The sequence below is a fragment of the Liolophura sinensis genome, chromosome 9 (assembly GCF_032854445.1).
Source record: "Liolophura sinensis isolate JHLJ2023 chromosome 9, CUHK_Ljap_v2, whole genome shotgun sequence".
In the NCBI taxonomy this organism is placed as follows: domain Eukaryota; kingdom Metazoa; phylum Mollusca; class Polyplacophora; order Chitonida; family Chitonidae; genus Liolophura; species Liolophura sinensis.
In genome coordinates this window covers 16,501,192-16,515,853 of record NC_088303.1, presented here as the reverse complement: position 1 = coordinate 16,515,853, position 14,662 = coordinate 16,501,192, and the positions used below count along the sequence as shown (strand labels likewise).

Genomic DNA, 14,662 nt, shown 5'->3' with positions numbered 1-14,662 from the left:
GTCACAAGGAACAATTCTGATTTATGTCTGGTAATTGATTTATTGGGTCAGAGAATGATACTTACTTGTGGATGGCTCATCCTCCACACGATCTGAAACACGTTAAATATCAGGTGAAAAGAACAGGTAAAATTGAACGACTATATCTAGCATGCGATAAAGAATAAGTAAGTAAGGTTGAACAAGTAAGGTTGAACAAGTAAGGTTGAGCAAGTAAGGTTGAACAGGTAAGGTTGAACAGGTAAAGTTGAACGACTAAATCTAGCATGTGATAAAGAACTGGTAAGGTTATACAATATATCCTGCTCAGACATAAACATGTACAACCATAAACCTGACTATGAAATATATAGGCACTATTCTCTATCAGACTCTATCTGATGTCGTACTCAACAATTTTTCAGTCACATGACTGACAAAAGAATCCTTAAAGTGCTGCTTCACTGAGACCGCAATAAAGCCATTACACTGATATGGGTCAATCAGTCATTGCCAAGCGAGGAAGTTACAACTTCACATCTTAGGTGTGACTCGACCCAGGATTGACCCTGGATCTACCGCTTCCGAAGCTGATGCTCTACCAACTGTGCTATCACGGCCAGTGCAAATATGTGAGAGTTTATTGATCTTAGAAAGAGGTTTAGGTTCAGGATGATAGATTGATATCCTACTGAAAAAAGCAACTTTTATCATCAAAAGCAATATTTGACATATACTTGCCTTCACAAATTCACTCTTTTGTGGTCATTTTTTTAGGGCAAACACAGGAAATACAAAATGTTGAGTGACATACTGTATTCACTATAAAAATGTTGTCCCAACAAGTGCATTTATAAATGCAAAAGGTATTACTTTTTGTGCTGAAAGTTCCATTTTTTCAAGCTGAATATCGTACATATCACAATCATACAGCTTTTTGCATTTGAGTGTAAAGGACAGTTTAAGTTGTATGATAATTATTGTGGTCACGATTACATTTACCAAAAAAGCTATCAATCTGGTATGCACTAAACCTTACATAAAAGATAAATAAAACCAAAAACATTACTGAACTATTATACTAGTATAAATTTAACCATGTTATAGCCTTCGATAAAGAACAAGTAAGGTTGAACAACTAAATCTAGCATGTGATAAAGAACAGGTAAAGTTGAACAACTAAATCTAGCATGTGATAAAGACCAGGTAAAGTTGAACAACTTTACATAACTGGTGTGTTTGGATGTAGAAGTACATTGTATTTAATACTGATCAAACTTACTTGATGTGAAGCTGTAAGTGACCTTGAACCCCATTGAGCGAATCATTAGTGATCCATATTTGTTTCCAGTTGAAAATTTAAAACGAATCCAGTTTCGTGTAGAGGTGACAATGGGGCGATCATCGGTGCCGTGAACACGTTCTATGTTGGCTCGTTCAAACTGAAAGGAAGATGTGTATTGAGCATTAGGTGCTGTGTTACAACACTGATGTCATGATCATTACGACACCATATCAAATTCTTGTCTTTAGTTTCATTTACTAATTTGATTGCTGTTTAATGCCAAACTCTGAACTTTATACTTATATGATAGCAGTCAGTTTCATGTGTTCAGGCAGCCAAGAGGTGCGGAGATTTATTAAAATCAATGACCTTTGGCAAGTTTGTGATGAACTTACCTACTTGTGTGTGCAGACTTGATGGTTAAAATGCTGGTCATAAGTGAAATAAGTTAAATGTTCTTGATTTGATTTATTTATTTGATTGTTGTTTTACAGCCAGCATTATGGTGGAAGGAAACCAGACAGAGTGAAATGTTCTTGAGTAAGGCATTAAACTCCAATCATATAAATAAATAAATTTTCTGAGTCTAACCTGGTACCAACCTCTATAATACTGAGTGGGTCCAGATCCCAGTCATCAAAGGTCAATCGGATGTAGTCGTCTTGGTTACGGCTCTGAATCATGTATGTGTATGTGTCATCGTCGGTCACATAACCTTCTGGGAAGTTCACAGACCTTATCGTTCCTGGAGATGCAGTGTCCTGGGATGACCCCACAAAGGTCATTTCCTTCACTACAACAGGTTATCAAAGCTGGTCATGAGATATGGTGAACATGAATTAATTTTCTAATTACACAATGTACAACTGTCTTCGAAGCTGTCAATAAAAATCTGTTCGACAGGCCATCTGCAAAGGGCTTCACTCTACAATTTTCTCTCAGCTTTTAAAGGACAAGACAGCACCTGGCTAAAACATACTTCAATTGAAAGCAGGATACTCAAGCTTTTTAAAAGTATCATACTTTATTATTTTAACTGAATAACATGTAGAACAAAATGACAATACTGCAGCCATCTTGAGAATTTTATCCAATCAAACACGTTACTGTCAGACTTGTCAGGTCCGCGATAACTAGGTCAACATTGCTCTCATCTTAGAAACCACCACTTCAGAATTGAGTATGAATCTAGTTGCACAACAATTCTATTGTAATTTTGTGAACGTTTAGGGCTCAAAATCACCAACACAACCACCCCAGAGGCTATGATCTGAAGCAGGAATACAACGGCCATGGATCTGTCTTCCTAAACAGGGTCGCTGGATTTCCTTGTAAATGATATCGCAGGCCTACTGTAGCTGGGTCAAGATGAAGTTTCACTAAACTTTTACTGGCTTGAAAAAAATCTTTAAAAAATATTTAATGCCAGTTTAAAATGCCTTGAATGGTAGTCTTTCAGTGGACATAAACATTAATCAGGTGCTGTCTTTCACTTTAATACGTTTTTAACAACATTTTTCTCTTGCTAATACATGTACTTCCTTTAAAATCACTTACCTCTTACATCAGAGAGAATAAAAAAAATTCCCCTATTTTACTCTATTTTTTCTGATAACATTGGGTTATACCAAGCTAAGAATTTTATAAGGGCTATCTTATCATTCTCAGAATCTCACCTTTCACATGATAAGTCATTCGGAAGTTCACCTTCTCTACGGATTGATCATAGACACTCATACAATAGCCTACCACTGTACGCTTTGACGCTGCCATGTAGCCCCAGGTATCACCACCAAAGAAGTACTTGATTGTGGTGTTATGATAATTAGGATCATAAAGCAAACAGGTATGTGCACCTAAAACACAAATGAAAATTCATAATATATTATACCTGACCTAATATTTCATCCAATGAAGTGCGTTTTTAGAAGGAAATTATGTCATATGTATTATTCTACCTTCCACGCAAAAAAAATTCTCTAAATCGTGCAAAACTCAGCCAAAGATCGAATTCAGGTCATTTACAGTGTTTACCCAGTTTTCTTGTCTGGTACTGAATCAAACACACACCCTCACTGGTCATAGGCCTGGTAGTTGCAGCCCACCCAGGGCTATAAATATCTAAGCAGACAAGATCATTTTGGTTCTCTCCACCCATACACCTGACTGCTGTACATGTTGCAAAGCAGTCCCATTGGCAATGTAATTTTTGCACTGCCCCAGTGGTCTCTCTTGCCCCTCAGAGATACTAGACCGCGCCTATAAAGTCACATGGGTAGCATATATTGTACATGTGTATTGTATAGTGATATTGTACATAAGCCACATCAACATTTCAGAGTCTCAGTCTCGAGGTGTTTGGGGAACTACATTTCTATGTTGAGCTCGAAAAGAAAAAATGGCTATATTACCAACATTTATTTGATTGGTCTTTTATACCGTACTCGATATATTATTAATAATAAAGTCTTACTGCGGCCTCAGACAGAGAATTCACAGATCTCATTGTTCATGATGCTTTGGGGACAATAAGCGGTTGACAACACTCATGAGTACACACCCGTTTCCTTAGTCTATCATTTGTGGAAGGCCACTTGTCTTTCTATAATATGTCATATGATGGGTAAAAACTAAAACTTATTTAATCTTAAAAAATAAATAAATTATTATTGCTTGTGCATATGAACTACATTAGATATTAATGATATGTCTATATCCTAAGATACTGGTACCCTAAATGACCATAAATTTCGTCCATGACTGACTTTCCCATTCCTCTATTCTACTGGGTTCTATTGATGCTAGAAGGGTGTTTTGAGGTTTGCTTGGAACATGGGATGATATTGTACTGAAAAATTGTAAGTTTCAGTACCAAAAATGATATTTTTGTGGCATTTATTTGTCTCTAAAAATGCGCTTTTGTGATGAAATTTTGGGTCATTTAAGATATACCAATATTCATAAGATACTGCTCATATTCAAATGACATGACTCGCTAAACAAAAAGCAGAACTGTTAAATGTGAAATTCATTAATGATCCATCCTAAAACGTAATTAATTAACGTAATTAGAACAAGAGTAAAAACTCAATAGGTCACATGTTGTAATGTTCAACTAAGATAAGTGCATTAAAATAGAACAGTCATAAACCTTGATACGTACTGGCCTTTACTACCACATAACTGTATTCAGGGGTAACAAACACACTCACTGAACAAGACCAATATATCCAATGTAAGCAGAATGTAGCAGTCATCAGAAAGAAAGAAGAAAAAATTATGTATGGAAGACATGCATTGATGTAAGTGAGTGTCTCAGGAAAATCAAAGGGGAGTAACTCTACTAGCCTTGAATCACATTTCTTTGGACTTTGCAGCAATGATCTCAGTCATGTAAGATGAGTGGCATCCACGGAGGTTGTTCTGCTTGAGGGTTAGGTTGACTCCGCAGTTTTGACGGACAGTGAAGCGTGTGAGGCAAGGTGCAGATCGATATTCACCATCAGGCCAGGAGGTACCATTATGGACGACCTCCCCGATGTCTCCCAAATCACCAAGGCCAGGATAGGTAACATCGTTGTTCTGACATATTTGAACAGGCATTCCTGCGAACAAATGACCTCAGTCCAGTACTATCCAATCAAGTTAAATGTCCCTCACAGGTATGCTACAGGCTCACTCTTAAGCGCACCACTAGCAGGCTTCTAGCATTCCTCTACAATTTTATTAGCATTTATTTGTTGAGGAAGAAGGGCTGCATGTCCAAGTGGTCTTTACAAATCAGGGCCAAGTCATTCGAAAGTGCATTAGCTAATACTAACATGAAGTCATATTACAAATTTTAAGTTTTAGACAAACGTATTAGCCAATATGCAGTTGTCCAAAATCTGAGGGAGTCTCAGTTTATATTTAATATTTACTGTTACGTGATTTGGGGTAAGCACAAAATTGAAGACTTGGCTTAAACATAAATCTGGTATCACGTCTAAAAACAAATTTAAACCATCAGGCAAAGGTGACCTGATCACTGTGACTTTCCACAGCCCATCAACAGCTCTACCAGAGACACAAAATACCAGATTATCAACCATATGACATCATGGTGACGGCCATTTTGCTGTTGCTTCCCCTTATGGCAGGGTGGCGCAAATCAGTGCACTTTGACATGGGCAGATATATATAAAGTTTAATGAAAATTATCCATGACAGAATACATTAATTTCCTGTCTCACCTTGTAAATCCTCATACTAAATCAGTAAGTCAAGAAACAGAAGACATTGATTATGAATAATATTCACCATTGAATATTATTCACCCACACGTTTGAATGTATCAATTTGTCTCTCCAACGCCTCAAAAGACAAGACAACACATGGCTAAAACACATTTCAGTCGAAAGCAGGATACTCAAGCTTTCTAAAAAGTATCATACTTTTAATGAGATTTCACTGAATAACATGTAGAACAAAACAACAATACTGCACAAATGGCTGGTGTGAATTCCGGCAGCCATCGCGAGAATTTTATCCAATCAAAAACGTTACTATAAGACATGTCAAATTGCGTGGCCTAAGCTGTGACATAGCCTTTACCCATTCACTCCATGAAGTGACAATTGATAACACAGAACTACTGCATTTGAGATCATTTACAACAATTTAGTTATGTGTAGACAAAGGGCCATTTAACACAGTGTTGTGGGACAGGCCTCTATCATTAACAGACCACTACAGACGTAAAATAAGTTGATTTACAAGCCGTGTAATATTCAATGATGCCAAATTATGTCAGACACTAGCATACCGTCTCAGCAAACCACATTCATCTCCCCAATAGATTCTATAGGCCTACTTAGTCACTCAAATTATATAAATACATTTTTGTTGTTGTTTAGCATTTAGTCAGCAGTATTTTTCTAATTAACAAGCTTCATATAGGGACAACGAAGTTCTATGGGAATGAGAAATATTTTTCCAGTATGTCCAATTTCTGAGAAAGCAATTTATCACTTGGGCCTTCATCGCCGAAGTTCACAACTTTGATCTGCCATAGCCTACTGCTTAGAGTATTATAGTTTGACATTCAAAAGCAAGAGTAAGCGTGACATCAGATTTCTCTTGATATTGGAGGTGTGCTGAAGCTGTGTCAAGATGAAGATTCACTAAACTTTTATTGGGTTGAAAAAAAAAAAAAATTGAATGCCGGTTTAACATACTATGAATGGTAGTCTTTCAGTGGACATAAACATTGGTTAGGTGCTGTCTTTCAAAGCCATCATGCTATGTCTTGTTTGATACTTGTGTAACTGCTCATAATAAGGCTGTAGTATAAGACAACTTAATTTAATTTTGAATAAGATAATGTTAGGCATTGTTTATCTTTTTTACACTGAGTTAAACAAGCTTACTCTGTGCAGAGGCCATTACTACCAGGATGGCAACAACTCCCAAATGTCCACGATAATGCTGAAACAGATATGGAAATAACATTATTAACATAACAACAGTACAAACATATTTTTCAACTTTCACTTTGTGGGGTAAAAATGGCTTTGAAGTGCAGTTTTCTTAAGGCCCTAGTGGCGAGTCATGTCAGTCCGGAAATTAAGTAGCTGTCAGTGGTGACATCAAGGATGGTCCCTGTTTTAGAAGAACTGTGTGGGGAACAGCCGGGGCAGGTTTAAGGGAGCGGGCGTCGCTACGCTGACCAAAGAAGCCATGCAGTAAGTGTGTACATGTCACCTTGCCGACACTGCAGCAGCACAGTTCACAGGGCTCTGAGCACATTGGGGTGTTCACCGAGTTCCAAGCAAAATTGACGATGACGTAAATTTTGAAAAAAATCTGACAGTTGATGGAAAATATGTATAATATAGAAGGTTAATTAACAGGTACAAAAATACCCAGAAAAAAAAATTCTTTTAACAAAAATTCCAGAGCATAATTTTTTTCACTTGGCCTGGAAACACAATACCACTGAAATTCTCCACCATTTTCTCTCATGTTTAGAAGATGTTTACTGAAAGAGAGCCAATGAGGGCATCATTCTGTGTACACTGACACAATTACCTGTAGGCTATGTATGATTCCCTGAAATAAGATAATCTGACCAATGTAGTTTTGTCTCCACAACCAACTTAAAAGGTAGTGTAGATAAATCACACTAAAAGTTATCATTTTCATGTTTTTCATACGTGAAAAGATTGAGGAATTAAAATGAACCACAGATATTTTTGAAGAAAGTTTGATGAATTACTATTAGGTCTTTTAACTTTAACAGGAAACTGAAATTATGTCACCATCATGACTGGATCGATAGCATGTTAATGTGACAATCACAGAAATCAGACTTGTATAAAAGTGCCATGATTTATCAGTTACATGGTTACTCTTTGATAAGCTGACACATCACCCATTATCTCCCAGAAGACAAAATACTTCGATTTTCATTGAACAGCCAAAGTCAGGTGGGGAACGTGTACATTCCGGTCTCATTCCAGACGATGTCATATGTGTCTGCTGACTAGGTTATCTCCCTTTGTTTGGTTGTGAACGCAATGGTCACAATGCTAAAGCGATTTACCTAAATTATTAAGTCAGTCTCCTTACAGGAATTGATCGGCATTTTGCAGGATACATGTATATTTGTTAAAAGGTTACTCAGTGATAGGATATAAATACATGGTGTCCGTGACTCTCATATTCAGACAATATGAGGCTGCATATACTGACACCATGCATGTATATTTTCGTATCCTATCACTGAGTATAACAATGTAACCAATAACAAGAGGATTACCAACACCATATAATTCTGCATCCTGTCACTGAGTAACCATGTAATGAATTTATAATGCAAAAGATCCATCACTTCAGCATAAAAAAGTGATGTGGCCATTATCTGACTGACATTATCCAATGAAAAGCTGAGTACTTTATCTTCAGATAAATTAGCTTACTTTGCCATTTGTTCTCAGCTAAGGGTCCAGGCATCTTCACATTCCCTGAATCACCCCATTAAGGTTAGCACTCTGAAACAAAGAAAAACATTTTATAACAAATAAATTCTCTTATACATGTGCGTCAAATTAATTCTCTACAAGTAGTGGAAAGCCAGAATAATACCCTGCATGTAGATTAGAAAATGTGAAAGCACACACTGAAAATAGGAAACTCAGAAGTTGGTGAAATTTTTACATGCTCCAGGCCAAAAAAAAAACTATGACCAACAGAACATTTGTGATGTGTTCTGGTCAGGGCAATATTCTCCTGTGTTTTGGTGACTCATAAAACATCTTTCAGCTCCATTGTTGTTTTTCTGTTTTGCGGTTTAAGCACCACTATACACGTCCATGGACCTAAGCCACTCAAATATATGTTTGATTATTAAATCTGAATCCTGGATCAAAGATAATGCCAAATCCTGGATTTCTTCCCTGTAATATATCAGGATCAGTGATTCAGATTCCGAGTCACATTTCCTTCAATGCAGACACAAGGTTTAGTGCCTCTAAATCCCCCTCAAGGCACTTTCCCCACTCATATGAGAACTCAGAAGGTAAAAAATCAATCTTTAGATAATTATCTTCCAACACTTATTCACATGAGATCATCCCTAGGGTTACAGGTAATGGACGTCCCTGACTGCAGCTCATGTGTGAATCTCATTATACTAGAAGGTCACCCGCTCTGGCTATGTAGAGCCTGAAGGACAGGACAAAAATTTCAGCCAGCCTATAGCAAAGACTATAACTGAAACACCTGTACTTTAAAGCTGACTCATGTTCTGCTCCGCTATAAACATACCTGCATAGGTGAATAGCAGACACACTATAAAAGCCATGCACATGTCAGATGTGTTTAAAGCTTCATGTAAAACTACATGAATTCTAGAGCCTGTTAGCAACATGCATGGTGGCTAATACACATATTTTCTGCCTGTCCTTCATTCAGTCAACAAAAGTAATTACTCAGTAATAAACCAATGTAGCAATATGTGTATGAATTAACACCACAAATGTGACAGTATTGGATATTAACAGCTCTTTCTCGAACATCCAGTGACTATTCAGGTATTAAATTTACACTATTACCACTCTGCTACTGTGACTACTGGATTGGATTTATGGTGACATGGGTTTAGGCCAATACTTCCAAATCTGCCTTGATTTATATGACAAAGGTTAGCTGACAACATTGCTACACATCAGGATACATAATACGAAATACAGATGTGTGTATAAACATGCAGGCATGCAAGATACGTGAGGTACCCGAGGTACCCCAGCTACAGCCAGAGGAGCTCAGGCCAAGACAGCTAGGAGAGAACAATTACAAATGTTTGTTAGACACACAACAAATATCTCTCGTATCATCAAGGAAAAAAAAAAACACTTAGAAGTTAGATTTAGGACATTATAGGGCGTCTCAACATGCCAAAGGATTCATCAATGGTGATGAATCCTTATACATCAGGTAAATGAGATTAGATCACCTGAACATAGAAACACAGTCTAAGAGGCCGCTGCAGGGCTATCCTGGAGAATCTCCATAACACATGGATTAAAGCTGACCTGTTGAGGAAAGCCAACATCCGGGCAGGGCACAGTATTGTGACTGGAGGCCACAACTTACTGCAAATGGCCAGCTCAGGTGCTATATACTGGGCAATTCCCCTGGCAGATTTACCTGAGTGTGTGGTCATGAAGCAGGTAAAATATGACTTGGGTATAAACTTAGGTAAAATTGGGGCACACAAAACAGTCTGTTATCAGGTTACACAGGTAGACAGACAGCTCCTCACGTGCTGTGATTGAGCAATTCACCGACACGTGTCTGTGGTCATTAGCAGGTAAACAGAGCTCAGGTATAAACTCAGGTAAACTTGGGAAAGCGTTCAGTCAATTACCTGAGTGCTACACCCTTTTGCCCTTTACCCATACCCCAAGCAGATGTACTCATACATGCACCTGTAAACCACCTTAGGCTCTGCTGACTTCAGACACATGGACATGAGGGACAATGTGCCAGTTTTAATCAAACCCCCCTCTCCCCTCAACCCTCACCACCCAACATCATTCTGGCCCTACAATAAACATTGACATAAAAAATGTCACCTGGCTCTGAACATGACTTGTCCCTTTATCACTGCTGAATTATAGTCACAAACACAAGTCACATGGCTATTTTTACACTATGATGTTAAAACTGTATAACCTCTGGACTTGTAATGTTAACAAATAAGGAAGTCATCCACTATGACAAATGCATGCATGATACAGCTGCGATATCCGGTGTTAATAACCTCTTATTATTGGACCTGTTCCTTTCCATGGTAAGTATAACCGTTACATTCTTAACCTGCACGTGGAAAAGAAGTACTTTAACACCATTTCTTCAATCAAACCACATTTTCACTTATCAATAATTTCCTCAACTAAAGTTCACTCAGCTGGTTACTAAAACCATTAATTTTAGCTTTTTTAGTTGATAACTCAGTTTATAGGTACAGGCTTACTGTAATATGAGACTCACTGGAATCGTATTATAATTTATTACATTTGAATAAATGCACAGAATCACTGTATCCAGCAATCTGATAATCTGATATAGTGAATGCTGATATCTGTACTTATATCAGCAGTATTTACAAACACAATGTAAAGAAGCCAGACTCAGGGTGGAGTTGCTTTGGAATACATGCTGTCAAACACCAACATGCAGGGACACGTTTTATTTTCACAAAACTGTCTGAATTATGTTGATAACCATCTTGTAAAAGATTCCTACCCATTATGATTTCATAACTCACACCTGTCTCAAGGTGTAATAAGCAGAGAATTTAAGTCTGTATCAGATAATTTTAATACTGTTGCAAAACTCACCAAGAGAATTATGTGAGATAGCATGTGTTTACAGACTATATAGGAGAAGCTATAGACACAATTTATCACTGTATCGGCTCCATCCTATATTAATTACTGACTGACCAATTTTTATCAACAATAAAATGTTTGGTCAGTCATTTTCATCACCATTTCAAGATTCAATACTGTCCTTGATTAACGTATTAACATCTATCTCATAGCTCTTTAAGAAAATGCGCTATTAGAATGTGCTGTCTTCTACCTTCAGGATGCCAAATACCCAGCTAGACTGGAGAGGCTAAATTACAATAATCTTGCCAACCATACAAAACAATGCAAGCTTATACCTGGTTCATTTGCAGATAGCTAAATCATGGTATGATAGGCAAACTGATTACTTTCTTATGTAACCTAAAACCAACACGAACCTGTATTCCCATGTAACACTTCATACCTGAGTCTCCGTTATACCTTGTTACACGTTACCTGAGCATTCAGGTAGATGTGACCACCTGTCAGATCTGCTACACAGGTAGGCCCTACATGTATATACCTGAGGCCAGTCTCCAACCCTGACAGAAGAGTGACCTCATACAGCCTTTGTGGCTGGGAACGCAGCACGGCTTAGCCTCGGCCAGGATTAGACACTAATCTCTAATCCTGCTAATCTCTTGGGAGAAATTTACCGCCTTAACAAGGTCTATCTGGATTTTTCAACACCCAGATGTCAGTTCAAACCAGGAAGAGGCAACCACATGTAGGCAGAGCTGCATGTAGCTGTTTTGCGCTGCAGCGTGCACTCTTGTCTACTGTAATTTTCCTAAAACTTTGACAGTGAGCAGAAATCTGAATACATATGTATTCTTAACTGTGTAAACATTTAATCCACATAATCCACTTACCATAGTCACAGATGGATAAACACCCTTGCTCTCTCTTTATAATCAGTATTTCACTAAGTGTTCCAGATCTATGCAAATTGCACAATAGAACCTCATGTTTAGATCTTTAAAGTAATGAAGCTTCCAGCAGAACAGATCCTGGTTTGACATAGTTCACCTGAACTTGATAAGGGAGATGTAGACTCAGAGCAGACCCATCAGCGAGCTTACCCACATTGCTACATCTATGCAGCCTATGGCTTCTAATACGCACACGTTAATAAAAGTAATACTGTATTGTCCAAGACCAATTGATCCAATGGCATACAGACAACAGACAACTACATCATGTGTGTATGTGTGTGTATATATATATATATATACTGTACTTCACCTTAAATTTTGTCCAAGTCTATATTAAAGTTATACTCATTTCACCTGATTCTGAAAGGGTTTTACATTTTGTGGTACGAAAAGTAATATTTCATGATCTATTTTTCCTTTTGCAAATGCACCTTTTTAAGGAGAAATTTTTACATTAAAAGCACTACTTAATAATTACATCCATATATACAATCTCCACTGCTATTATAAAATAGCCTCTGTCTTAATAATAAGTGATTGAATCCTAGATGCAAAACACTGGTGCAACTGTCACATAAATACATATCTATATTAGAAACTGGCTGTCTGCGTTATATAATTCTTTAGTTGCTCGATCAGGATGCTTGCTTTGTTTTCAGTTACATGCAGCCGTACATTTCCATATATTAACCATCTTTTTCTGTACATTAAGTCATTCCTGCCAGTCTTACATTCATGATCTTATATAAACACAGATACAACATACCCATGGGCCTACTACTATGGTCATACATATCGGTCACCTCCCATGTATGACACACCCACCGACATGTATGTATATGTACACAAGTACCGGAGATAATTAATTCTCACCAAACCATCAATGTTAGCACTATGGACATGTAGTACCAGCTGAAGGATATAAATATCAAAGGCCGGGCTAGCTACACACTATACTCAGGTGGTATATGTACATTATATATATATATATATATATATATATATATATATATATATATATATATATATAACCATGCTTTGAGTCCAATGAGGCCATGTAGTTAGAGTGTTAAATACTTGGAACAGCTGGATTCACCACTGACTCTTTATACACTAAACACGGTGTTATCATAATCCTTGGGACCGGCCATGAGAGCACAGTTGGTAGAGCGTCTGCTTCGGAAACGGTAGATCAAGGGTCAATCCTGGGTCCAGTCACACCTAAGATCTAAAAAGAGGAAGTTCTAACTTCCACGCTTGCCGTTCAGCATGAAGGGGATAGTGCAACGACTGGTTGACCTGTATCAGTTTTATGGCTTACTTGCCTACGGTAAGGTATCTCAGTGAAGCAGCACTAGATAAAAGAGCGGTGGAAATCCATTCCTTCGTCGTCATGTTACTGAAAAATTGTTAAGTACGACGTTAAACCCCAAGCACTCACTCATTCACTCACTCATACTCCTTGATGCATATACATAACAACTTTACGTTAAAGCCATTAATAGCTCATAACTGTAAACTGTTTAGAGTCTAAGGTAAACATAATGATGCACCTTTTAAAATATCATTAAAATACCTTTTAATACTGGAAATCTTACAAGCCTCCTTGCAATTGGCTTGGGGGTATATCTAATGGAGGAGAAAAAAAATACTCAGTCGTGAAGTGAGTCAGTGCTTGGGGTTTAATGTCATACTCAACAATTTTTCAGTCATATGAAGACGAAGGAATCCGTAGAGTGCATGTCATGTACCTCCTTGTTGCAGGATGGGTTTCCACCACTCTTTTATCTATAGTGCTGCTTCACTGAGACAATTTACCTAAGGAAAGAAAGCCGCCCTGCCCAAGCCATTATACTGATACGGGTCAACCAGTTGTTGCACTATCCCCTTCATACTGAACACCAAGCGAGGAAGTTACAACTTCCTCTTTTAAAGTCTTAGGTGTGACTCGATGCAGGATTGATCCTGGATCTACCGCACCCAAAGCGGACGCTCTACCGGCTGTGCTATCCAGGTCGGTCAGTCATGAAGTGAGTATGAATGCCTGTATTTAAGAGAGAAAACCAATCATAAACTTTAAAAGAAATCAAAAGAAATCAGCAATTTTGAAACAAAATAAAATGCGCATTGGTTGAGATGCATGCACTTCAATCAAGATTGTCTGACAAGTACATGTAATACCGTGACAAAACAATTCATAAACATGAACATCCACATACATAAAATGCATTTATCAGAATGCAAGATATTGCAATTGTATACTTCATAACAATTTTTTGTAATACATGCACCACTCTTTAATATTACAGTCTCGTGACATGACAACAGCAACAGTCACATGTACCTGAGAGAGTTCATCAAATCTTTTGTCTGTTTGAAAACCCTTGAGATGTGAGGACAACATACATCAACTTCTTCTATAAATACTGACGGAGAGAAATCCTAAATACACTGCTTTGTGGAGAAATCCACAAAAAAAAAGGGTACAGGTTGACTTTGCCATTATCTCCAACTTAAGTTTATAATTAACTGTATACATGTGCATTCATCCATGTGTATAAAGCCCT

General features: G+C 37.6%; 1 protein-coding gene across 8 annotated transcripts in view; it reads right to left on the bottom strand.

The window, feature by feature from the left end:
* Positions 1-14,662, bottom strand: part of LOC135474875 (uncharacterized) — a 41,212-nt gene that overhangs the window by 7,600 nt on the left and 18,950 nt on the right. For 7 of the 8 annotated variants that reach the window (XM_064754515.1, XM_064754520.1, XM_064754514.1 and 4 more), the window contains 7 exons: positions 8,224-8,295; positions 6,673-6,730; positions 4,613-4,869; positions 2,941-3,120; positions 1,867-2,057; positions 1,262-1,421; positions 66-92 (listed from right to left, as the gene is read on the bottom strand). In XM_064754515.1, the coding sequence (XP_064610585.1) occupies positions 66-92; positions 1,262-1,421; positions 1,867-2,057; positions 2,941-3,037 (475 nt within the window). In that variant the 5' untranslated portion in view covers positions 3,038-3,120; positions 4,613-4,869; positions 6,673-6,730; positions 8,224-8,295. Of the gene's footprint in view, positions 1-65; positions 93-1,261; positions 1,422-1,866; positions 2,058-2,940; positions 3,121-4,612; positions 4,870-6,672; positions 6,731-8,223; positions 8,296-11,558; positions 11,609-14,662 lie in introns of those variants that run through there. The other variant, XM_064754522.1, reaches the window with a different exon arrangement.